Consider the following 27,566-nt stretch of genomic DNA (forward strand, 5'->3'; position numbering starts at 1 on the left):
TGCTATGGTAAAAGATAACTCATGTTAAGGGCAATAAGGATCTGAGGGAAGAGGCCTTTCTGAGATGAAGACATTGAGCAAAGACCTGAAGAGTCAGGAAAAGAACAAAGCAGCAAGAGAAGCAAGTATGAAGGTCTAACGTATGAGCAGGTATGCACTTTTCTAGGAAAAGAAAGGATTCTGTGGCTGATCGAGTGAACAAAGACAACTGGGATACCATAGCAGAGTAAAGAGGTGAGTATCAGATCATGTGTGGGCCCCTACAGGCCATACATAAATCTTAAAGACATGCAACAGACCTGCAACCCATTTTTTTTCTTGCCACATCCTAACTTATTTTCATCTACAGCCATCATAGAACTTTACACAGATATTCTATTTCATATTTATTTACATAAAACAAATGAATTAAATATGCAGAAAACTGTAAGGATGAGCATGCTCTAGTCTGAAGGATGATCTTAGCTCTGTGATACAGAAATATGTGGAGCTTACTTGTCTAGTATGGATATTTTTTAAAAAAGATACTGGGGAGAGAATTCCAAGATGGCGGCTAGAGGGAGGAAGCAGAAAGCGAGCCTCCTATAGTGAAATCTTGGAGAGACGCTGGAGACACACTTTGCAGGCATAATCACCGAGAAAAGGCATAACTTTGACCCCTCCACACCTCCAGCCGGCGCAGAGAATCTCCACTTCACGTTAAACGGAGAACCGAGGAGGGCCCCCGGGGCCGCCAGGGGCCGGCGCCCATACGGCTTGGGAAGACGCGGACCAGTTTACTGTCGATTAGTACACTAACACTCCCTGTTTATACCTTTGAAACTCTCTTGTCTGATACCTTGTTCTGCTTTCTCCCTCTTGTCTGTATATTTGTTTTCCCCTTTTCTTTAACTTCTTGCTTTCCATCTCAGCTCACTCTTCCATTCTCAATATTACCATTGTTATTATTACAAGCTAGAAAATACTTAATTACACACAGTACAGGGACAGTAACACCAAGGACAATGACAGGAAGACAGAAAAAACAAGGAAACCAGTTTCCCCACAGCAAAAAATTAGTACAGGAACCAGAGGGGAATGAAGAGAACAGAAACTCAGAGCCAGACTCCAACAAAATGAAGATAAACTATGCCAAAGGACCCAATGAAGCCTACAAGAATAATTTAAAAGAAGACATACTACAAGTACTCAATGAGAATTTTATAGAGATGATACTGGATAGGGTCAACCAAAATGTACAGGAGACACTCAAGAAATTCCAAGACAATAAAAATAGAGAATTTGAAAAAGCAAAAGAAGAAATAAAGGAAACCATAGAAGCACTGTATAAACACCAAAGTGAAAGAGAGAACACAATGAATAAATGGATAAATGAACTCAGGACAAAAATAGACAACAATAAAGAAGAAAACAGCCAGGATATGGAAAACCTCAGAAAAAAGAACGAAACAGAACTGCAAAACAAAACGGAAGGCCAATCCAGCAGAATAGAACAAACAGAAGACAGAATCTCAGAACTTGAAGATGAAATGGTAATTAAAGGAAAAACTGAAGAACTATTAATTAAACAACTCAAGACCTGTGAAAAGAAAATGCAAGAACTCACTGACTCCATCAAAAGACCAAACTTGAGAATCATGGGCATCGAAGAAGGAGAAGAGGTGCAAGCGAAGGGAATGTGTAATATATTCAAAAAAATAATAACAGAAAATTTCCCAAATCTAGAGAAAGATATTCCCATACAAATGCAAGAGGCCTCCAGGACACCAAACAGACCAGATCAAAATAGAACTACTCCACGACATATCATCATTAAAACAACAAGTTCAGAAACTAAGGAAAGAATATTGAAGGCTGCAAGAGAGAAAAAACAAGTAACATACAAAGGTAAACCCATCAAAATCACAGCAGACTTCTCAACAGAAACATTAAAAGCAAGAAGAGCGTGGGGTGAGATCTTCCGGGCACTGAATGAAAATAACTTCAACCCCAGGATACTCTACCCAGCAAAGCTATCATTCAAAATAGATGGAGCAATAAAAGTCTTCCATGATAAGCAGAAACTAAAACAATATGTGACCACAAAGCCACCATTACAAAAGATTCTGCAAGGGATCCTGCACACAGAAAGTGACACCCAACTTAACCATGAAAAGGCAGGCAGCACCAAACCACAGGATAAGAAAAAGCAAGACAGTAGAGAGTAACATCAAGTTAGGTACACACAATCAAACCTTCAAACAACTAAGATAACTAAATGGCAGGAATCACCACATACCTATCAGTACTAACGCTTAATGTTAATGGACTTAATTCACCCATCAAAAGACACCGTTTGACAAAATGGATTAAAAAAGAAGATCCAACAATTTGTTGCTTACAGGAGACTCATCTCACTGACAGAAATAAGCATATGCTTAGGATGAAAGGCTGGAAGATTTACCAAGCCAATGGCCCCCGAAAACAAGCAGGAGTAGCAATACTTATCTCTGAGAAAGTAGACTTCAAACCTACATTGATCAAACGAGATAAAGAAGGACATTCCATACTAATAAAAGGGGAAATAGACCAAAAGGAAATAATAATCATCCATCTGTACGCACCCAATGTCAACGCACCCAATTTCATCAAACATACCCTGAAAGACCTAAAAGCATATATAAACGCCAACACAGTGGTTGTGGGAGACTTTAACACTCCATTATCATCAATAGATAGGTCATCCAAACAAAAACTCAATAAAGAAATCCAAGATCTAAAATATGCAATAGATCAAGTGGACCTAGTAGATGTCTACAGAACATTTCATCCAACCTCTACACAATATACATTCTTCTCAGCAGCCCATGGAACCTTCTCCAAAATAGATCATATCCTAGGGCACAAAGCAAGTCTCAGCAAATACAAGAAAATAGAAATAATACCATGCATACTATCTGACCACAATGCAGTAAAAGTAGAACTCAACAACAAAAGTAAAGACAAAAAACATGCAAACAGCTGGAAACTAAATAACTCATTACTTAATGAAGAATGGATCATCGATGCAATAAAAGAGGAAATTAAAATGTTCCTGGAAGTCAATGAAAATGAAAACACAACCTACCGGAACCTATGGGACACAGCTAAGGCAGTCTTGAGAGGAAAGTTTATAGCCATGAGTGCATATATTAAAAAGATTGAAAGATCCCAAATCAATGACCTAATAATACATCTCAAACTCCTAGAAAAACAAGAACAAGCAAATCCCAAAACAAATAGAAGGAGAAAAATAATAAAAATAAGAGCTGAAATCAACGAAATAGAAACCAAAAAAACCATACAAAGAATTAATGAAACAAAAAGTTGGTTCTTTGAAAAAATAAACAAGATCGATAGACCCCTGGCAAACCTGACTAAAATGAGGAGAGAAAAAACCCAAATTAGTAGAATCAGGAATGCAAAAGGGGAGATAACAACAAACACCATGGAAGTCCAGGAAATCATCAGAGACTACTTTGAGAACCTATATTCAAATAAATTTGAAAATCTAAAAGAAATGGACAGATTTCTAGATACATATGATCATCCAAAACTGAACCAAGAGGAAATTAATCACCTGAATAGACCTATAACACAAAATGAAATTGAAGCAGCAATCAAGAGTCTCCCCAAAAAGAAAAGTCCAGGACCTGATGGATTCTCTGCTGAATTCTATCAGACCTTTAAAGAAGAACTGATACCAACCCTCCTTAAACTGTTCCACGAAATAGAAAGGGAAGGAAAACTGCCAAACACATTTTATGAAGCCACTATTACACTTATCCCAAAACCAGGCAAAGACACCTCCAAAAAGGAGAACTATAGGCCAATCTCCTTAATGAACATTGATGCAAAAATCCTCAACAAAATAATGGCAAATCGAATTCAGCAACACATCAAAAAGATTATTCACCACGACCAGGTAGGCTTCATCCCAGGGATGCAGGGGTGGTTCAACATACGAAAATCAATAAACGTAATAAACCACATTAACAGAAGCAAAGACAAAAACCACTTGATCATCTCAATAGATGCAGAAAAAGCCTTTGATAAGATCCAACATCATTTCATGATAAAAGCTCTAAGAAAACTAGGAATAGAAGGAAAGTTCCTCAACATTATAAAAGCTATATATGACAAACCTACAGCCAGCATTATACTTAACGGAGAAAAATTAAAACCATTCCCTCTAAAATCAGGAACCAGACAAGGATGCCCACTATCTCCACTCCTATTCAACATAGTACTGGAATTCCTAGCCAGAGCAATTAGGCAAGAAGAAGGAATAAAAGGAATACAAATAGGTAAAGAAACTGTCAAAATATCCCTATTTGCAGACGACATGATCCTATACCTTAAAGACCCAAAAAACTCTACTCAGAAGCTTCTAGACATCATCAATAGCTATAGCAAAGTAGCAGGATATAAAATCAACATAGAAAAATCATTAGCATTTCTATACACTAACAATGAGCAAACGGAAAAGGAATGTATGAAAACAATTCCATTTACAATAGCCTCAAAAAAAATCAAATACCTAGGTGTAAACCTAACAAAAGATGTGAAAGACCTCTACAAGGAAAACTATACACTTCTGAAGAAAGAGATTGAGGAAGACTATAGAAAGTGGAGAGATATCCCATGCTCATGGATTGGTAGAATCAACATAGTAAAAATGTCTATACTCCCAAAAGTAATCTACATGTTTAATGCAATTCCCATCAAAATTCCAATGACATTCATCAAAGAGATTGAAAAATCTACTGTTAAATTTATATGGAAACACAAGAGGCCACGAATAGCCAAGGCAATACTCAGTCAAAAGAACAATGCAGGAGGTATTACAATACCTGACTTCAAACTATATTACAAAGCAATAACAATAAAAACAGCATGGTACTGGCACAAAAACAGACATGAAGACCAGTGGAACAGAATAGAGGATCCAGATATGAAGCCACACAACTATGAGCAACTTATCTTTGACAAAGGAGCTAAAAATATACGATGGAGAAATAGCAGCCTCTTCAACAAAAACTGCTGGGAAAACTGGTTAGCAGTCTGAAAAAAAACTGAAACTAGATCCATGTATATCACCCTATACCAAGATTAACTCAAAATGGATCAAGGATCTTAATATCAGACCCCAAACTCTTAAGTTGATACAAGAAAGAGTAGGAAATACTCTGGAGTTAGTAGGTATAGGTAAGAACTTTCTCAATGAAACCCCAGCAGCACAGCAACTAAGAGATAGCATAGATAAATGGGACCTCATAAAACTAAAAAGCTTCTGTTCATCAAAAGAAATGGTCTCTAAACTGAAGAGAACACCCACAGAGTGGGAGAAAATATTTGCCAATTATACATCAGACAAAGGACTGATAACCAGAATATACAGGGAACTTAAAAAACTAAATTCTCCCAAAACTAATGAACCAATAAAGAAATGGGCATGTGAACTAAACAGAACTTTCTCAAAAGAAGAAATTCAAATGGCCAGAAAACACATGAAAAAATGCTGACCATCTCTAGCAATAAAGGAAATGCAAATTAAAACCACACTAAGATTCCACCTCACCCCTGTTAGAACAGCCATCATCAGCAACACCACCAACAACAGGTGTTGGCGAGGATGCGGGGAAAAAGGAACCCTCTTACACTGTTGGTGGGAATGTAGACTAGTACAACCACTCTGGAAAAAAATTTGGAGGCTACTTAAAAAGCTGGACATCGATCTACCATTTGATCCAGCAATACCACTCTTGGGGATATACCCAAAAGACTGTTACTCCAGAGGCACCTGCACATCCATGTTTATTGCGGCACTATTCACAATAGCCAAGTTATGGAAACAGCCAAGATGCCCCAGCACTGACGAATGGATTAAGAAAATGTGGTATCTATACACAATGGAATTTTATGCAGCCATGAAGAAGAATGAAATGTTATCATTCGCTGGTAAATGGATGGAATTGGAGAACATCATTCTGAGTGAGGTTAGCCTGGCTCAAAAAACCAAAAATCGTATGTTCTCCCTCATATGTGGACATTAGATCAAGGGCAAACACAACAAGGGGATTGGACTATGAGCACATGATAAAAGCGAGAGCACACAAGGGAGGGGTGAGGATAGGTAAGACACCTAAAAAACTAGCTAGCATTTGTTGCCCTTAATGCAGAGAAACTAAAGCAGATACCTTAAAGCAACTGAGGCCAATAGGAAAAGGGGACCAGGTACTAGAGAAAAGGTTAGATCAAAAAGAATTAACCTAGAAGGTAACACCCACGCACAGGAAATCAATGTGAGTCAATGCCCTGTATAGCTATCTTTATCTCAACCAGCAAAACCCCTTGTTCCTTCCTATTATTGCTTATACTCTCTCTACAACAAAATTAGAGATAAGGGCAAAATAGTTTCTGCTGGGTATTGAGGGGAGGAGCGGGAGGGGGTGGAGTGGGTGGTAAGGGAGGGGGTGGGGGCAGGGGAGAGAAATAAACCAAGCCTTGTATGCACATATGAATAATAAAAGAAAAATGAAAAAAAAAAAAAAGATATTGGGAATATATGAGGTTTACAACATACTATGGGATATATATATATATATATATATATATATAAATATACATATATAATAAAAATTGGTTACTATAGTAAAGCAAATTAACACATCTGTCATTTTGCAGTTACTTTTTCATGACAAAAGCAGCTAAAACCTATTTATTATTTAACAAAATATCTAATACAATTTTATTAACTATAGTCTTCATGTTATACATTAGATCCCTAAACTTATATTCTACATATCTGCTACTTTGTATCCTTTGGCCTACATTTCACATTTCCTATCTCCCCACCATTACCATCCCTTTATTCTCTACAGAGAAGTCTTTGTGTTTAATATTACAACATATACTAATCAAAAATACATTAGAGTTTGGCTGAAACGATATTTTCTATCAAAAAATGGATTTTTTAAAAATCCATGTTTTAAATGAGTCAATCATTTTTATACAATAGAAATATCCTGAAATAATTTTTATATTATTCTCCTTAATAATAATGGCATGTTTGAGGAACTATTCCAATGGTTTATACGTATTATTTCTATTTTACACCATAATCAGAAGATACTATTTCTGCTTTGACAGCAAAGAAACTGAATCTCCCAAAGGCAAAGTCACATGCAGAGGATCACACAGAAAGTAAGTGAATGAACTCGACTTCTACACCTGGCTGCCTGTTACATCTTAAAACTTTAGTTGTCTTTGTAGGGTACAAGAGGCAGTATTGGGGTTTGGGCTCATGGCCTTGTGCTTGCCAGGCAAAGCTCTACTACTTGAATCATGCCCCCTAGTCTTTTTTACTTTAGGTATTTTTTGAATAGGATCTTGCATTTATGCCCCACTGGCCTGGACCACCATCCTTCTATTTATGCCTCCAATGTAGCTGAAATAATAGACCCGCACTACAAAGCCCAGCTATTTATTGGTTGAGGTGGGGTCTCTTGAACTTTTACCCAGGCTGCCCTGGAACTGTGTTCCACTCCACCTCTTCCTTCAGAAGCAAGAGTTACATGTGCGCCATGGCGCTGAGCATTTTTCCCCTTTTAGAGAGGATATCTCTATGTAGCTCAACCCCAGAACCTGCAATCCTCCTGCCTCAGTCTACTGAGTGCTGGAATTAGAGGTGCACCACCACACTTGGCTCTAAAACTATAAGAGGTCTAAGACATTACTTCTGCATGATTTTCACTGCTATCTAAAATAATCTTTAGTTTTCTCAACCTCTCATTTAATTAACTATTTTTAAACCCATACTTATAAATACTACAGAGCCTAATCTCAAATACTAACTTAGCAACATTAATTACAAGTTAAGATTTTAACTTACATGTAAGCTCAATATGGTCTCTCTTTTGAAAAACAGAGATGATTTATTCGTTCTCATTTCCTCGCAAATGCTACCCTTTATTCCCATTTAAAGTGTTAAACCCTGGCAGAGTGGCTCCACCCTGGAAAGAAGAAAATACAGAAGTAAGCAAAAGAACTGAATGAAGTTACTAAAGATGTTTTAAAATATGGTTACCAGCTTCCAGACTCATTTTACTTAGCAAGTAACATCTTACTAAGCATAATACGGTGTTTCAACAGCTTACCGAATGATAGATCTCTGCTCTCATACTACTTATCACTTAACAAACAAACAAAGAAAAAAAACACTAAGTAGGCACATGTTATATACGGAATTTCTAGGGACAGATCTTAAGATGTAGTCCAGTTTTAAATGAGTTGACATTCTAGTAAAGAAATTAAAGAGGCACAAACGCAAAACCGGACATAGAGTTTTGCGCAACTGCATGAAAACCAAGATTCAGTGACTTTATATAACTTAAGGAACTGAAACAGACACGTTTAAGACGTTACAGCGTCTGGATGAACCTAAAACTAAGAGAAATAAAGCTAGCCATACAGAACTTAAAGAATGAGAGCCCCTAACAAGGCCCATAAGCCAGGTTTCTGCGGGACTGAATGGCAGTCCGGTTCACGGTGGACTTCCTCCCCACGGACTGCTAGGACTTCCGTGTCCACCTCAGAAGGCCTTCCCCGACCAAGGGCGGGCAGGCTCGCCTGCAAGTCAGCCCTTCGCCTGCTGAAAGGCATAGCTGCCTCACCCTAGTCGGCAGGTCGGCCCCGCAGCTTCCGCCCAGCGATCCGGCCCCTGGCACCTCGGCTCACACCCTCACGCAGGCCGCTCCCTCCTGCGCTCGCGCGGCCGCCTCCTTCGTCGCTGTCCAGAGGGAAGTGCGTGCATCCGGGGCTGCTGCCGTGCGTGCCGCCTCCTCCATGGGAGCGCCGAGACGACCGCGGTCTCTGCCACCGTAGCCAGAACCGAGAACTACCTGGGCGCGACCGACTGACGCAAGCAGCCGCGCGCGCATGAGCAGTGCGGCACAACGCAGGCCCCTCCCGCTCCTGACGTTCCCCACGGGCAGGTTCCGGTTTCTTCCTTGACCCAAGTCAGCGAACCTCCGGGGCTTGGGCGCAGAAAGCCTAAGGGCTGTAGGCAGAATTTTTCAAAGTGGTGTTTGTCCACCACATGATCAAAATCTAAGTCCTTTGCGGTGCTTACTTAAAATGAGATATCCTAGGGGGACGTGCACTAAAGGCAGTGTACCCAGAACCGATGTTTGGAAGACCAAACGCTAACTGACCAGCTCCAGCAATAGGCGCAAGTTTGTGATTGGTAAAGTTTGTGGTTGGGACTTTGTGGACGAGTTTGTGATTTGGTAAAAGCCCATCTCGCGACACTTGGAGCAGAGGTTTTTTTCATGACATACACAGGAAACCCACTGATCTGCTCTCTCGCCCTGGTTCCTGGATTGGAGAAATTCTCTGGGGCCCACCATCATGGCTTCCTTCCAAGAAAGACAAAGATGGTCATTCTTAAGAAGTAGGGAAGAGCAACTAGGGAGAGGAAAAAAGATCAGTGATTCCTTGGTTGCAGATACAAAGGTTTCTTGGATAGTTCCAGGTGGTGACAAGACATAAAACACTATTATATGTAATTTAAATAATCTGGGGTGAGGATCTTCTAAAATGAGTTAAATGCTTATTGAAAGGGTAAACAGCAAATAGTTTCCCCATTTCAGATTTGAATTCTACTGTAATGTTATGTTCTAGAATGGCCTCTGTGGTTTCGGGTATAGGTCATTATGCAATTTCTAATTGGAAAGCTTTTAAACTGTTGTGAAATTGGCAAACAACCATGCATCTGAGAACTTACCCAACGAACCTATTTTGCTTAATTCTTTGATCTCAGTCGAATTCTAGCTAGATGACATTATCAAAAAAAGGAATTACATTGACTACTGAAAGATGATTGGCAGGCTGATCGTTGATGATGTGGTAGATTGATAAAAGAATGGCTTCGATTCTCCACCCATCCAAGTGCCCACACTTCGTGCAGTGACTTTGCAGTACCACTCCATCTCCTGAATCTGCATTGGCCTTGAGAATGGCTTTAACCAAAAAACTGGCATATCTCAACATAAACCATGATAAGAAGAAGCACAGACTGGTCTTCAGGAGAAGACCATGTGGAGTCAGGTCAGTAAGCAAGGCTGCCCTTCTGACCTGCTGGCTGACCCAAGATGGAGACCCTGCAGGGATTGAGTCAAGTTAGCAAAACTTCCCCGTTGACCCAAAAGCATGTGAGAAAGAATAAATTAATGATTGCTGTCATAACCCACTCATTTGGGGGTGGACTGGCAGGCAGCAGTACTAACTGATAAAGATACTAACAGATACTTCTAAGAGACAGGCAGTTGTAATGGAAGCAGTGGTTGATTCATATGGACAGGAATGTTTAGAATCAGCACTTTAATTTAAAGAATTTACTTGAAGCTCTTTCTTGCCAGTATCCTAATTATCCCAGGAAGAGCCCTGTCTCGTAATCTGCTTACATCATTGTAATCCACAGACTCTGTCTGCTCATATTCATTATTTGGACCTGTTAACAGACACTGTCACATTATGCAGTGCATTGTATATCTGTATGTGTGTCTGTCCGTGTGTGTATCCCTTCCTAATATGATGAAGGGGCCTCATGCCCAAGTAACTCCTCGAGCATATGATATTGCAAATCTTACATACTGTGAGTATTCAAGCACTAAAAATATCATGGAATATTTTTAAAGTTTTAAAACTCTAATTTTTTCTTATATACTCCTAATGGAATTTTTTTACATGGCACAACTTCCTTGGAAAACAGGCTGACAGTTTCTTTAAAAATTTAGACAGACTCCAGCCATATGACCCAGAAGTTTACTCCAAGGTACTTATCAAAGAGAAATGAAAGCATATAACCATGAAAAAACTGGTAATGAACATTTCTTAGCAACCTTTTGGTAATAGCCAAAAAAAAAAAAAACCCAAGCAAAAAAAAAAAATAGAAACAAGTCAAATGCCCAAATGTGACTAAATTAACAAATGTTGGCATGTCCATATAATAGAACTCTTCTTAGCAATAAAGCAGGATGAGTTGTTGGTATAACATGCCTGAGTCTCAAAATAATCATGCAAAGTGAAAGCCAGAGCTCCCCTCCCTCCAAAAAAGAGTATATACTAAGGGATCACACTTATATAAAAGTCTAGTAAAAGACTACTACTATATAGTGATAGGAAGCCGGTTAATGGTTGCCTGGGATTGGAAGGGGTAAGGACAGTAGGATTACAATGGATCAAAAAAGAAAGTTCAAGGTGATGGATATGTTCAGTTTTGCTCATGGTGATGCTTTGATGACATATGTCAAATCTACCAGATTTTAATTTTATGTATATGCTAGTTGTATGTAAGTAAAGCTGTCAAAATCTCTGTAGCCTGGCATGATGGCTTACACACCCATAATCCCAGCTACATGGGAGGCAGAGACCAGGAGGATCACAGTTTATGGCCAGCCCAGAACAAAAGTTGGCAGTACCCCCATTTCAACAATTAGGCTAGGAATGTGGCCCATGCCTGTAATCTCAGTTACAGAAAGGCATAAGCAGGAAGAACAGGGTTCAAGGTCAGCCTGGACAAAAAAAATGGAGACATTATCTGAAAAATGCCTTAAGCATAAAGGGCTGGGGTATGGCTCAAGTGGTAGAGTGCCTGCTTAGCTAGCATAAGACCCTGAGTTCAAACCCTAGTACCACTTAAAAAAAATCTTCTATGTCATTGTCATAGAAAAAGAGGCAATACTTCTTACTAAAATAGTAATTTAAAAAATCATGTGTTATCACCCATGTTTATTGCAGCAGTATTCACCATAGCCAAGTTATGGAAACAGCCAAGATGCCAACTACTGACGAATGGATTAAGAAAATGTGGTATCTATACGCAACGGAATTTTACGCAGCCATGAAGAAGAATGAAATGTTATCATTCGCAGGTAAATGGATGGAACTGGAGAACATCATTCTGAGTGAGGTTAGCCTGGCCCAAAAGACCAAAAATCGTATGTTCTCCCTCATATGCAGACATTAGATCAAGAGCAAACACAACAAGGGAATTGGACTTTGATCACATTATAAAGCAAGAGCACACAAGAGAGGTATGAGGATAGGTAAGACACCCAAAAAACTAGATAGCATTTATTGCCCTCAACGCAGAGAAACTAATGCAGATACTTTAAAGCGACTGAGGCCAATAGGAGAAGGGAACCAGGAACTAGAGAAAAAGTTAGTTCGAGAAGAATTAATTAAGAAGGTAACACACAAGTACAGGAAAGCAATGAGAGTCAACTCCCTGTACAGCTATCCTTATCTCAAATAGCAAAAACCCTTGGTCCTTCCTGTTATTGCTTATACTCTCTCTTCAACAAAATTAGAGATAAGGGCAAAATAGTTTCTGCCTGGTAGCGAGGGGATGGGGAGGAGAGGGAAGGGCGGAGAAATGACCCAAACATTGTATGCACATATGAATAAAACTTAAAAAAAAAAACATGTGTTAGGAAATGAAATAGTTTTATGTATAAATTGTTCTCCAGTTACTCTTGTATGTTTAGGTTATGTTACCACAGAAACACAGAACAGCATAGCAGATATCTTTTTTTGTTAATTCAACTCCTATTGCTAAAATTACTCTTTGTCCTTCCAAAGTAAATAGTGGTACCCTCTGACATTTTGTTTATTTTATTTATTTACAATGATGGGGATTGAACTTGGGGCCTCACAAAGGGTAAGCAAGCACTCTACCTCTGAGCTACTTCTCAGCACTCTCTGGCATTTTAAAGCATTAGTATTATATACATACTTTTCAGTTAATGTTACCTAATTTATTTAAGGCCATAGATGATCTACAAATGTGGTAGGGTTTTTTCTAACGTATTTATGGGAGGGGGCCCGGGGAAGCTCTCTGACAAAGAGGAATAACTCAAAGTGAATTTTGATAGAATACTAGGATATTCATTAAAAGCCAAAAAGTAGCTTTTAATAATTGCCTCACTTGGAAGCATGTGGTAGGCAGAATGCCCACTCAATAGTATCCATGTTCTAATCCTTGGAACCTGTGACTTTGTTGCATTACATGGCAAAAGGGACTATGCAGATGAGATTAAGTTCAGGATCTTGAAATGGGGAGACGATTCTGGACTGTCCAAGTAGGTCCAAAATAGTCACTTCTAAGAGGAGGGTAGGAATGACAGTCAGAGCATATGCCGTGACAATGGAAGAATGGTCGGAGAGATGGGACATTAGTAAGCTTTGAAGATGAAGGAAGGAGCCAGAAGTCAAGGAATAGCAGGCAGTCTCCAGAAACAAAGGGACAGGGAACAGACTCTCCTCCTGAGCCTCCAAAAGGAGGTAGCTCTGCCAGCACCCAGTGGGAAGAGAAGATAACTAAGATCCCATCTTCACCAAATATAAAAAGTTGCAATTTCATAAACAGGCAATCTAGTTTGACCTTTCCCCCATCCTTTGGTCCATCATTTCAGTTATTTTATTCAGACCAATTGCTTGTTTCTTGATTGGCATCTCTCCCATACTGCTCATCATGGTCCAGTACCACACCAACTCTTTCTAGTGTCCTTAGCTGAAAACCCTCTCTTCTCTGAAATGAGGTATCTAAATATTTTATAACTTTCTTGGCTTATGCACTCTCACCTCTCTTAACTATAAACCTTTTTGAAACTACCATGTGAAGTTCAAAAAAAGTTGGGAATACCCTGTCTCCAAAACCAACCATAATTCCATCTATTCAGGAGGCAGAGGTAGGAGAATCACTGTCTAAGGCTGGCCCAAGCAAAAGTACAAGACCTTCTCTGAAAAACAGAACAAAAGTAAAAGGATTGAGGGTGTGACTCAAGTGGTTAGAGCACTTACCTGGCAAGCACAAGGCCCTGAGTTTAATCTCCAGTATTGCAAAAAAAGAAAGAAAAGGAGAAAGGAGGCTAGGATGTAGCTCAGTGGTAGAGCACTTGCCTAGAATGCACAAGGTCCTGGGCTCAATGCCAGCACCAAAAAAAAAAACTGTCTAGAACAAACATTTCATGGTTTCTTAAAATGTTTTTTTCCTGATTCCTGGAGAATACTTTAATCATATATGCATATTTAAGTCTTCTTAAGTAGAGCCTTAAAAAATCTTTACTCAAAATATTTTTCTCATTAGGTGAAATAACTAGGCTGTGGACATAGCACAATGATGTGTACTTTGTATGTACAATGCCCTCGGTTCAATCCCCAGCACCAAAAAACAAAAACACAAAACAACATAGGACACTAAAAAAATTAGTAAGATTTCTTATGATACTTGTACTAAAATGTATTATTATTCTCTAATTTTCTCTGGGCTTAAAATATAAAATGTTATACAACTTAAAATATGTAAAATGCATTAGCATATTAAAGCATCCAATAACATCTCACTTGTTCAGGAGATGGTCACAGGATGGTGAATTCCTTCGCATACCATGGGTTTGCTCCATAAGACAGATGGAGACAGACATGATAGGAATTGGGATGATTTAGAACCTAAGACTACACAAGAATTCCAAGGAATGGGGGAAAAAATCAACAACTGTTCAGCTAGAAATAAGTTATTTTATTTTAAAACACATACATATTAACAAATATTGGAAAACTTAATAAATAGCCTTGTTATTTACATAAGGCAATTACAACATGCTGAGCCTACTTCTGTAAAGCAAAATATAAGCAAGTCTTAGCCATTGGCAAATATGTGTATGAATGCTAGTTGGAAGCTCCCCTGATACAGTTACATGAAAAAAAATCTATGCAACCAATCAACATTTGACATTTTTCATCTAGGCTTCTTCCTCTCTTCATGATTATATTCCATTTCCCAGGAAAATAAATTATTCTTTAAAAAGGCAAAAACAGTCAGGGAATACTACTGAAAAACAACACCCTTAAATTTCTGGAAAGTGCAGAACACTGCTGGGGGGAAAATTATCACATTCTGACAAATAAAAGAAATACTCTGAATTTTTCAAGATGACCCCTTGGCACTAGTGGTTGGGGAGCTCCTGACATTCTCCTGGTGTCAAGACAGATCATTATCAGGATTGAGCTGCTTGGAAGCAGAAAGTTCAGCATTATTCATGACAAATTCAACTCAACAGAACTGATGAGTCAATACAGGTCACTAAGTCTGCAGAACACAGACCTCAGCAGAGCACAAGAGGAACTCATCACATTACCAGAATGTGATCTTTCAGTGCAGTTTTTTAAAGTCCCTGTTTAACCTCCATATTTTACAATAGAATATATAAACACCCCTCCCCCCAAAAAAGAAAATTAAATTTTCATGGTATTATGCAAAGTTTACATCCAGTACCTCCTTTCCCTGCTCAGGGCTCAAAGCTTCGTGCTCTTCAGCACTCCCTGAGCAGACTCCAAAGTCAATGCAAGTTGAGTTCTACCATGTGACTTCCAGAGAAGTTCTGAGAGCAGTGCTCAAATGAGGCCACCAGAACACTGCTAAAAGTGCTAGCATTTTGGAGCAATTTAGAGAACCATCCCATCCCTTTAGAGGTAGAAAAGCTGAGGCACAGAAGGGTAAAGTGACTCACCTATATTTGCATAATTCAGGGAAAAATAAAGAAATAAATCCTCCCTGGCTTTGCTTTTTTAACCACTTTGGGTACATTTTGAAATAGATGTTTATTTACATGATTATTCTAGTGAATATCAATTTTTACTAGACAACATTTTTCAATGTAACAAAAGTTACATTTTCTAATAGCCAGGCATACTACTGCATGACTATAATCCCAGCACTCAGGTAACAGAGGCAGGAGGACACCAGTTCAAGGCTGGCCAGCTTGGGCTACATAGTGAGACCATGTCTCAAAGAAAAAAAAATAAGTTACATTTTCTAAAATATAATTCTTTTGTTGCATATGAGAAATGTGTATGAAAATAAATGAGTAATGGTATGAGGCCAAATTCTCATTTCTGTTCCTATAATTCTTAATCTTTTCAAGTGTTCAATGGAGGTATAAGAATCTGGCCAGATGTGAAAAATCACCTGTGAGCTAAAAGACAGACCCTTAAAATTCACTACCAGGAACAACTATGAAGTGGAAATACAAAATATAAAAAATCGAGGTATTTTATGTGATAAATTTGCCTTGTTGCATGACTGGTGTGCCAACAGTCTTTTCTCTTGCCAACTTAAATTAGACTCTAGCTATGAATACGAATAAAACATAAGAAAAACAAACATGGGAATGTCCTTGGAAGGAAGATTAATGTTAAGGAGCTAATGATATATTTTTGGTCCCTGAGAAGGCAGAACACCAAGATTCTGTCCAATCCTGTTTAATGGGTGAATAACCTCCTTGGTGTCAGACACACTGAGAAGAACAACTAGCATTCTTCTCAGCATTCTACTGGATGGCAGGAAGCCTAAACAAGATCTCGTAGATATCAGAGAAGAGTGATGGGCATGGTTCTATGAGCCACTGGAGCATCCTCTCTGCTCTCTAGATTAGTGGAGCATCTTAGGAAAGAGGTATCTCCAAACGAGAATTATTCAGCAGGGGTTAGGGATGTAGCGCAGAGGTAGAGCACTTGCCTATCATGCTAGAGGCCCTGTGTTTGATCCCCAGCACTGCAAGAGAAACAGAGAGAGAGAGAGAGAGAGAGAGAGAGAAAGAGAGAGAGAGAGAGAATGAATCTCTTAGGTTAGGGGTGTAGCTCAATGTTAAAGTACTTGCCTAGCATATGTCAGACTCTGGGAGTCAATCCCCAGCACCAAAAAAAAAAAAAAAAAAGACAATGGCCCATGGCCCATGATCACCAACACCTATTTCCATGGATCAAGTATTTGTCCACACCTGAGAGACACTGCATCTGAGTACTTTTCAGAAGTCTAGAAACTAGCCTTGAAAAGTTCAGTAGTATTTACCAGAAACAGTTATCTCAGAAGGAAAAGGAATGGTGACTGCACATTTGAATAGTGTTCTGTCAGAAAACAGACATGAAACCCAATGAAGAACAACAACCAGCATATTACTGCTAGGAGGAGCTTCTGGAAATATTATGTGTAATTATGTGTAACTAATTGGCTTGAACAGTAGGAACGGAAACGGTATTTCTTATTGCTGAACAAAGAGCAGCAAAGTATATTTCAGTGACATTCTATTTTGAGAAGACCATAATGACAGTCTGAATAACGAGCAAGACCACCAGAAAACCAGATTCCTCCCGTGGGCAGTGTTGTTCCCCCACCCCCCTCTCCAGAACTTCCACAGAGATATCTTGATTACACAGACCAGTCAAAGGCTCCAGGGTGGTATCTTGGGGCTAGGTTTCAGTTTAGAGTCCTTAATTGGTCTTACACTTACTTGATCAGTGAGCAGAACAGGAAACAAGCTTTTCAAAGATTCACATAAGAGAGTAAGTCCAAGTAGTAGAAGAGAAAAATAGCCATATAAGTGTCTACCATGAGTAATTCTGCAAGTTGTGATTAAAAAAAAAAACTCTGATTTTAGCAGAGACTGAAAAACATGTATACAGTAGGCATTTTTTCTTAGTTTTATGAGAGAGAAAACCCAAATAACAATATAATGAAAATGTTTCATATGCATTTAATTTTGGACCAATAAGAGGTCCATCCACATCTGGGCTCTCCTCTAAAGCTTTCACTTTTGAGGCTTTTTTTCTTTGCTTTTCCCAATGAATTGGGAAAATAAATAGTATTAAATCTAAATCTATATGCCGTATGATAAATTGAAAATTAGACCATTACACTTCAGTCATGTCAATTATTTAGAGCCCACTGTCACACAACTGAAAAAGCAATGAATGACAAGAACTTTGCTCTTCTGGAACAAAAGCCAGGAAGCAATATGCCCAACAGAAGTAAACCTGGGAGAGTCTGATTATTCCAGGACCCATCACCTTAGGAGAAGAGCTATTAATACTAAGAGATTTTGTTTTACTCTAAAAAGAAAATCACAGGGAAGATGAAGCAAGTTACCACCTCTGAACATCCATGGCATGGTTGTGGGGAGAATACAACAACAGATGCATTTAAATTGTTTCATATGTAAGCTGCTGCAAAACAAACGTGATAATTTCTATATTACTTTCTCATACTTTTATAGCTATATGTATTCTTTCTGCAATTCCTTATCTAGGAAATTATTTTTATATTGATCCTGCTACTTAACACTTTTCAGGGACTGGAGGAGTGGCTCAAGTGGTAGAATGCCTGCTTTGCAAATTTGAAGCCCTGAGTTCAATATCTCCAGTCCCACCAAAAAAAAGGAAAAAAAACCACTTTTCAGTTATGTTCAGTTTAATAAATGAAGGCCTACATTCCTAAAAGTACTGATGATAAAAAAAACTTTAAGAGCTATTAAAAACAATGAACTTTTTGAGCATTTATTTGTCAGCTAATGTAGGAATTTTTACGTTTAAATACTTTTATTTGCTGCTCTTCACAAATTATTGTTAAACCAGGATCATCATACATACCTGCTTTTTTTTTTTTTTTTTGGTGTGACTGGGGTTTGAACTCAGAGCTTCATGCTTGCAGAGCAGGCGCTGTACTACTTGAGCCACACCACCAGCCCCATCACATATACTGATAGAATGAACAAGGCCATCAGAAAACCGGATTCCCTAATTTCCTAAGGCATTTTATTTTGCCTTTTGTTCAACAGTTCAGTGAACTATTTCTTCACATTAGAAGTGTTCTTTTTGCCTGGAATGGCACATTTTTATCTTAGTAACCTCAATTGGGTATTATTAAATTTCATTTTATACCTCACCTAATCTGCTTTACCCAATCCCATCTTCATTTTGCATAGTTCCCTGTTTAGAAAACATTGCATATGAAGTACACAATATCGTGAAACATTTGCAACGCTTTGTGCTTTACTCCAACTTAATTACACCTGGAAGGTTACTATGGACAAAGAATGATTTCTTTGATCCAAATACTGGCATAATTAATAACTATTTTACATTTAGGAAGTTTTTGGTTTGGTTTAGTTTTGGTGCTGGAGACAGAACCCAGGTCCTTGCACACATTCAGGAACTTTAGGGAGACGTTGGGTAAGGAACTGTAGAATGTCCTACCATTTCAAACAATAGTGCTTTCATCTGTGCTAGAAACTCTTTTACAAACTCTGTGTGTTCCAATTTGTAGAAACTATCCTGCCCTTAACAGTGTTCCTTAAGTTGTTCCTGTATTTAATATATGATCTATTGAACAGCTACTCTCAATTAAAAGCCTTACTGTCAAGTTAAATGGTTAAATTTTTTCTGACTAACCACAAATGCTTGCTGAAAGAGAATGTAGGTATTTTTGATATTGGATCCCAGTTACATAGGTTAAATGCAAATAAAATACCTCATGCTACCTAGTCACTTGTCTTTAACTGGACAATAACTACATGCTAAATGGGTCAATTTGCCCTGATGTGTCTTTAGTTTTGACTGTCTTCCAATGAATATACTATTATTTCTAACTGCATTACATACTGGTAATTTAAACATTGAAATATTAAGGTATAACTAAGGAAGTGGTATTATCCTAATCTAAGAGTACATACACACAGTAGTAGTCAAGTTAAGTGAATAATAATTCAAGTGATAAAGGCACTGAAATTGACTTGAGCTATTCAAAAGTCATCCTGCCAATGAAACACAGCATCACATTTGTTAACTCTTCTCTCTCTACTTGCTACTAAAATGTCTTGGGATGGGTGTGGGAGAGAGTCAATTTGTTAGAGGATTAAAAACAATTAAATGCATATACCTCTTATTTGAATGAGGTATCCGAATGTTATACATGCTTAATGCAAGCTAACACAACTTCAGTCACACTTACTATACAGAGCCAGATTCAACATGAAACTTTCACCCACTTTTTAAGTAAGCTTCTAAGTAAGAACAGCTGCTTTCCTGCAGAGACTAACCAGAAAGTGCCCATCTTTATTTTCTGATTAAATCATGTTAAAATGTTTTAAAAGGAAAGAGTAGTCATGAAAGCTTCCAGGTTAATGGAAATGAAAATGAGATTCGTCTCTTCAGAAAGAGATGATGCCCAGGCAACCCTGGGAGCTTTGGACTGCAAAAGGCTGGGCCCCTGTTCTGGTGCCGAGCCAGGCTCCCCATTTGTCCATTAGATCACCCTTTAGTACATAGGTAACTTTCACATCAGGAATTGAAGGTCTCTTCTACTTCACATCCAATCAGGACCATTGCACACAGACCACCTCCAAGGTCTGTTCTTCAAGCCCCCCAACCCCTGGTTGCATCCTAATCTGTTTTCATATTAGATTTGTTCATTTCCCCAAGGTTGAAATTGAACTCTTTGAACACCTGTATCAGAACAATCCCCACAGAGACAGTTGTAAATCCACAGGCCATGCCCAAGAAGTCCACCAAGCCCACGTTGCTCCATTCCCGGAAGAGGATGGCAGAGGCCAGTAGGACCAGTGTGGTGAACACCACATAGTAGATGGCCCCAAACACGGAGGAGTCGAAGCACTCCAATGCCTTGTTGATATATCTGAACTGGACGATGATACTGCAGCCCAGCACAGCCAGGAGCACCAGGCACAGGCACAGGGCTCGCTGACTGGAGGGGTTGTTGTGCAAGATGTCTTGGGCCGCCAGCCCAATGCCCTTGGTGGAAGGCACGGTGAAACTCCCCAGCAAGGAGCAGATGCTGATGTAGACCATGATGTTGGTGGGCCCGTGGGCCGGTGCGATCCAGAAGATAAGCAACAGCAGCATGAGCAGCACGATGCATAGGTAGCCCACAAACACTGCAAGACAGGCATCACACAGTGACTTGGCCTGTCCCTCCATCTGCCTACCTCCTAAGAGAACTAAGTTGAGGCCAGCACCTGCACCCCCACCAGCCACCCTCTCTATAAGGATGAGAGCACTTCAGGGGAGGACAGACAGGCACCTGAGGGCTGTAGCTTGGGTTATTAGATCTATGACTCCATTCCACAAAAATTATTCCCATCTGTATTTTCACCACTAAAACATTCAATAGGGACTACAGAGGTAATTTAGTGGTACAGCACTTGCCCAGCATGCACAGGCCCTGGATTTATTCTCCAGCATGGCAAAACAAACAAAAATAACAGCTCCAGGCTGCTTCAGCCAAAAAAAAAAAAAAAAACAAGATGACTATAAGACTCTTGCCTTCCTCAATAATGACTGGGCCAAGGAGTCAGTGCCGGTTGTGTCCTTCACCACGGAGTCCTTACTGTGATTCTGTCCCCTAGAGTCCTACATGAAGTATGCCATCACAATCAACCAGGCCATGTCCTACAACCACCCACAGCTCCTCAAGAGTTGATAGGAACGCACCCCAGTGAGCCCAGCCACCCCCAAGGCTCCTAAGGCCCAAGTGTGCAATGGCTGAAGAAACTCTAAACACCTCCACTGATAGGAATCCACTTCTCTTGTGGCCCCCAATAAAAATGTGGCCCCTCAAAATTTCCTAACACCTAAATGTTTACATGGTCTGCTCTACTATTACCATTTTTGTAACAATAAAAGTCATTGTAAATGATTTGATATTAAGAAAGAAAAACAGTCACAGGATGGATTTTCTTTTTTGTTTTTGAGATGAGCGTCTCATCATGTTGCTGAGGTTAGTCTCGAACTCCTGGACTCAAGCGATTCTCCTGCCTCAGCCTCTATAGTAGCTGGGACGGCAGGTAGAAGCCACTGTGCCCAGCTACAAGATGGGTTTTTGTAGAGTCAATTCAACAAATCCTTACAGAATACTTGTCATAAGCAGACAACTCATCATGGGCATCAGGAGAAATCTTAAGGTATCTATGCCTGTGGCAATGTTTTAGGGCTACATACTGTGGGCATAGAATATGCAAAGAGCTCTATACAACTTTAAATTATTCTGTACTCCTCACAACTTCTGAATGTCTCCATGGGCTTGTTAGTGAAAAATCTGGCTATGTTAATCAGAGCCTAGTATCTTTTTTATATAAAGCAAAATAATGTCTGTATAGATTTCATAAACATTGAATTTTTCAGAAATCCAATTTCCATGTCAGTTGATAGAGGATTATTTTTTGATGAGAATTTCAAGTCACCCTCCATTTCAAAGGATCATGCTGATAATGGCAATCCCCCACATTTGACTGTGTAAGGCAGTAACATACATACCCCAGCATGAGTCATTCATGCAGCCACATTCTCAGCTTCTCCAATATTTGCATTACATGGGGTCTGCCACTTCAGTATAACTTTTCCTTGTACCTAAGCATTTACACATTGTAAAGTAGCACCCTGCTACTTCTCCTTTATATTACAGTTAGGCATTATATGGGTTGCTCTGAAATTATGTGGACAAGAGATTGTATTTTGCATGAATTTCATTCTCAGATGGCAAAGCGGGTGCTGGTCTTCAAAGAGCTGGGAACTCCTTGAACATGGAAGTCAGTCAATATAGACATGCAAACCAGCAAAAGCAAGTGTGGATATATAAATGAGCAGGCAGGTGGTGGGAGGCATGCCCCTCTGAAATGAAAAAAAGGAACTGTGGAGCCCTGCTTTGGGGTCAGACTCAGGAAGACTCTAGAGGGAAGTAGCAATTGAAGGACCTGACCTGGGAGCCTGACCTACAAACTGAGGGAGGAGCAGGGGAAGGCAGAGAGACTGAACATGCAAACACAAAATACTGTCAAACTGTAGGGCAAGTTTGAGGGGATGGTCAGATAATTAAAAGAAGTAGGAGTGACAAAGGGCTTTGACACTGGGAAGGAACATAATCAACTATTTCAGGAGGGTCGAGCATCAAGATGGCTGAGACGGCAGGGACTGGGGATGAGAAAAGTAGGGAGGTTAACAAAAGAAGGTCTCACCCAAAGGTGGCAGTGCAGAGAGGCAGGAAGAAAAGGAGGGCAGTGTCCAGTCACATAGAGAGGGGACAGGAGTGGGCATACCGCCCAGAGCAGGCACTTGGATAGCAGCCTCAGAAACTATGTGTGAGGATATGCCAGCTCAGAAAGAAAACTTCACACCCAGAAAAGCCTCTATTTTTATGTGATCAACCTTCATTTGTTTTCTATCATTAAAGCAAGCAGCCAGATGCCCCTCAGCTTTGTGATTCTTTACACCTGTGTTTTTTGAGCATTTTCTTCATTATCACCCCCACTAAAGGAATCATTTTACATCTTTTCCCCCAATAGCTCACCCAAGTGAAATTCTAGTGTCACTTACACACTGTACCTGTTCATATACTGTATCTGTTCTCCATACCTTAAAAGAATATATTTTCTCATCCCCAAGCATTATTTTGCTTTCTAGACTTGGATACTACTTCCATTGAGACTGCATGTTCCATGGCAGTCTTTTTATGCACTGACTTTTTTCTTTTTGCAGTACTAGGGGAGAAACCCAGGGCCTTGCACATAGTAAGCACTCTGATGCTGACATACCCCACTAGTCCCAGGATTCTCTCTTTAGATTACTTTACACATTTCCTTTACTTTCATTCTTCGGGTATCAGAGATTACGTATTAGGGGGTTCGGAAATATAAGTGCTGATTTAAATTTCTTCTGAAGATTAGTGTTGCTTTCTTCTAAATGAACAATCTTCTGTGAGCCTGACTGCTCCTCCTGTAGGCTGATACAGCACTGTTGGACAATGTGCACAATAAAGCACTTGTTGGAATGTGATTGAAAAAAAAATAAATTTCTTCTGAGACAAAAATTCATTTTGATATTTGTACCTTTAGAAAAAAATAAGAAAAATTAGAAAAATCTATTAACAAAGTGGCCAAGATAACACAATTTTATATTCCAGATTAAAAAAAATTTTTCATGTCTAAAAGCAAAATCTTTTGGTTACCATTACATCTTCATACCTACTTTTTATGGTGACATTCAGGTTATATTTAAACTGTATATGTAATTTATAATTATATATGTAACAAATGTGTAATATCAGGATCTGATATATTAGCATAATCTGCATTTATCAAAAACTAAGATGTGGCTCAGAGGTAAAGCACTTGCTCAGCACGAACAAGGCCCTGGGTTCAATCCCCAGCATAGCAAAAAAAAAAAAAAAAAAAAAAAAATTCCCTTTGTAAATGCTGGAAATTACAAAAAATAAATCCTTTAGGCCACTTATATTTACTTTACCTAATTCTCTGATTCCCCCCCACCTTGTCTTTATACTCTTACTACTTAAAGTATCAGAATCATCTTGGCTTTTACAGGAGTAACTGAATATCACAATGCTAAATGTTTATAAAGGGAGATACAGTCTTGATTAATTTCACCATGGTTCTTTTTGAAGTTTTACAGATGTTTCTGTTTCTACATTCATCACTGCTGACTGAGAACTACAAAAGAAGGGTCTCCAGATCCCCAGTTTGTGGCCTGGAGAAATCTGTGTGAAGACAACTTTGTGCCGGCTCTGTGTAAAATTGTTAGTAAGCAGCACAGGATTACTGGAAGTAATTTAGGAGAAATCTGTACTTTAAGGAGGGTATAATTCTGTTGTGTCATTTTTTATTGCATTTGTCAAAAAAAAGAAAGAAAGAAAGAAAGAAAGAAAGAAACCTGGGCACCAGTGGCTCACACCTGGAATCCTAGCTACTCAGGAGGCAGAAACCAGGAGGATTGCAGTTCTGAGCCAGCCCAGGCAAATAGTTCACAAGACCCTATCATGAAAAAACCTATTACAAAAAAGGGCTGGTGAAGACCCTATCACAAAAAAACCTATTACAAAAAAGGGCTGGTGAAGTGGCTCAAGGTGTAGGCCCTGAGTTTAAACCCCAGGACCGCATTAAAAAAAAGTCACTAAAAAGGGCTGGCAGAGTCAAACATGAGGCCCTGAGTACAAACCCCTGTATTATATGTCAAACACACACACACACACACACACACACACACACACACACACGTGTCAGATCTCTGCTCTCAGAGTTTCGTATCAGCAGGAAGAATGAGGAGGAAACAAAGTATAATTGATAAGCATCCTACCAGCAGGGACAGCAGGCCCAGGGAATGAGCACTGTAGGGGGCAGAGGGATGCAGCAGAAAGAGCTGAGACACAGAAGGAACCAGAAGGTGGATTACCAGGCCCCAGGCAAGGCTGCAAGGTGCATAAAAGGACAAAAGGAGAGGCATCCAGGACTGGGAGGAGGCACTCAGGGCTCAGAAAGGACACATAGGGATGAGCTGCTAGCTTATCTTCATTATGAATGGGGCGCCCCCAGGTGGTCAGGGCAACAGTAGTGCACTGAGCTAAAGTACCTCTGCACAGCTGGGGATGGTTTGTACACATAGCCAACAGATGCACATGCGTAAGAAGGACAAAGACTGCATTGTATCAGGGTGAAAATTGTATGCCTGCCCCACTAAGAAGTGTCACAATGGAGCAATGGTTTAAAATGTCTGGACTTCCTCAGCACACTGTCCTGGTAGCCCTGCTAGAAAGAAGTTACCTGGATTGGTCAGCTTCTCCTCCAGCTCAGCCTGCGTTGTCACACTCTCAGACTTTGGGGAGTGGATAATCAGCACGACAGAACCTGCACAGCTTAGCAGACACCCCAACTTTCCCAAGATGTTGAGCTTTTCCTTCAGAAGATAAGAAGCTAAAATGGACCTTCAATTAAATAAAAGAAATCATTACAGTTTAAATCAAACTATCTGACCTATGTCTACCAACTGCAGACACTTTACCTAGAAGACCCACATTTCTTTATAGCTGTATTTTATTTTCCATTTAATTTTTTGTTGTTGTTTTTGTTTCTTGGTGATGGAGATTGAACCCAGGACTTATTTATGCTAAGTACATGCTCTACCAACTAAGTAACATCCATCTTCAGCACATCATTTTGCTATTTTTGTTTTTACAGGCTGGGGATGGAGCACAGGGCCTTCTACATGCTAGGCAAGTCCCCAACCCCCACCATTTAGTTTTTAAAAATAGAAAGAAAAAATAAATTCCTACAATAGGAATTTATTGAAGTTGATACTTCAACATAAGTTGTTATTTTCATACCATTTCCAGGAAAAGCCAGCCAGTATACAGTTAATGGCTTTTTTTTTTTTTTGGTAGTACTGGTGTTTGAACTCAGGACATCTTGTTTGCTAGACAGGCACTCTACCACTTAAGCCACTCTGCCAGTAGTTAATGGTATCTTAATTCACACTGCAATTATTATCTCAGTTCTTAATCACTTTTTTTTTTGGCAGTACTGGGGTTTGAACTCAGGGCTTCATGCTTGCTAGGTAGGTGCTCTACCACGTGAGCCATACCACCAGCCCAATTATTATCTCAGTAAATATGAAATATATCAAAATACAAAAGAAGTCTCATGATCAGTCAAAAATAAAAGTATTGTTTATTTATAAGCGCAAACAATCAAAACAAAAGATACTAAATGGGAAAGTAGGGCACAAAAATTGTCAAAATAATTACAACTAATGCATGATTAAAAAACAAACAAGTTTAAAACAAATTAAGGGCTCTGGGTGTGGCTCAAGTGGTATAGAGTGCCTGCTTAGCAAGCATGAGGCCCAAGTTCAAACCCCACACTATTAAAATAAATTAAGTGAAAAATGCACAAACAGAAAAAAATTATATAAAAATGCTAATAGTAATTACATTCGATAGAAAGAATATGGGTGATTATTTTCTCTAATACTTGAAGCTTTTAAATGTGGTATTTTTAATGTAATAATAATATATAGATTCATAAAACATCCATAATCTTCAGGCTTGTCATGTGTTTCTTCTCTCATATCCTTATGTAACATCAGTATACAATTTGAATTAGAAAAGCTGGGTTTCTAGTAAGTCACACAACTGGTCATTCTTACACTGCTGGTATCTGTACTGAAGATATTCAGGGAACGTGAATTTCCAGAAAGAGGGCACACAAGGCTAGGGATCCACCAGACTATTTCTGTTCATGATCATTTTACAGATAAGGAAAATGAGGCTTACAAAGGATCACCCTTGAACTTAAGGCAAAAAAGGTAATGGAGGTGCAGGAGAAATGCCCCTTGTACACTCTGAAGGTTCTTTGAAATTAATTGACAAGAGACAGATTAACAGGAGAAAAAGCATACAAATTTATTTAATGTGTGTATGGTTTGGATCTTAAATGTCTGCCAAAGGCTGTGTGTTAGAGCATGGTCCCCAGCTTTGGTGCTTCCAGGAAGTGATGGAACTTCTAAGAGGTAGGACTAGTGAAAGGAAGTTAGGTCATCAGGACATGCACCTAAGGGAGAAATTTAACCTTAGCCCTTCATCTTTTCCTGCTTCTTGGCCACCATGAGGTGGGCAGCCTCCTTTGCCACACACTTCTGCCTTGGTCACCAGCTCAGAAGCAACAGAGCCTGTTAACCATAGACTGAAACCTCTGAGATGGTGAGCAAAAATAAACTCAGGTATTTTGTCACAATGACAGAGAGCTGACTAATTAATACATTATGCATAAGCACAGAAGCCATACAAATAGGAAACTCAAAGAAAGACCTGATGGCTGGAACTTAAAAACCCTCTTCATAGAGGAGAGAGA

At 39.3% G+C, this 27,566-nt stretch overlaps 2 protein-coding genes and 1 long non-coding RNA gene across 4 annotated transcripts in view; 1 reads left to right on the forward strand and 2 right to left on the reverse strand.

Annotated features, from left to right (window-relative positions):
* The window catches only part of LOC109693165 (magnesium transporter NIPA2-like), a 40,597-nt gene extending 31,641 nt beyond the window's left edge, over nucleotides 1-8,956 (reverse strand). The window contains 2 exon segments of the mRNA XM_074061866.1: nucleotides 7,913-8,033; nucleotides 8,694-8,956. The gene's annotated coding sequence lies outside the window, so the exon portion shown is untranslated.
* Nucleotides 8,957-25,488, forward strand: LOC141419256 (uncharacterized). The gene is made up of 3 exons (XR_012444032.1): nucleotides 8,957-10,128; nucleotides 11,821-11,954; nucleotides 24,329-25,488. It is a non-coding gene; the product is annotated as an uncharacterized lncRNA (long non-coding RNA).
* The window catches only part of Nipa1 (NIPA magnesium transporter 1), a 38,367-nt gene continuing 25,382 nt past the window's right edge, over nucleotides 14,582-27,566 (reverse strand). For both annotated transcript variants that reach the window (XM_074061868.1, XM_074061869.1), the window contains exons 4-5: nucleotides 25,482-25,642; nucleotides 14,582-20,810 (exon numbers count right to left, since the gene is read on the reverse strand). In XM_074061868.1, the coding sequence (XP_073917969.1) occupies nucleotides 20,299-20,810; nucleotides 25,482-25,642 (673 nt within the window). In that variant the 3' untranslated portion in view covers nucleotides 14,582-20,298. The remainder of the gene's footprint in view (nucleotides 20,811-25,481; nucleotides 25,643-27,566) is intronic.

Source organism: Castor canadensis, chromosome 19, assembly GCF_047511655.1.
Source record: "Castor canadensis chromosome 19, mCasCan1.hap1v2, whole genome shotgun sequence".
NCBI classification, from domain to species: domain Eukaryota; kingdom Metazoa; phylum Chordata; class Mammalia; order Rodentia; family Castoridae; genus Castor; species Castor canadensis.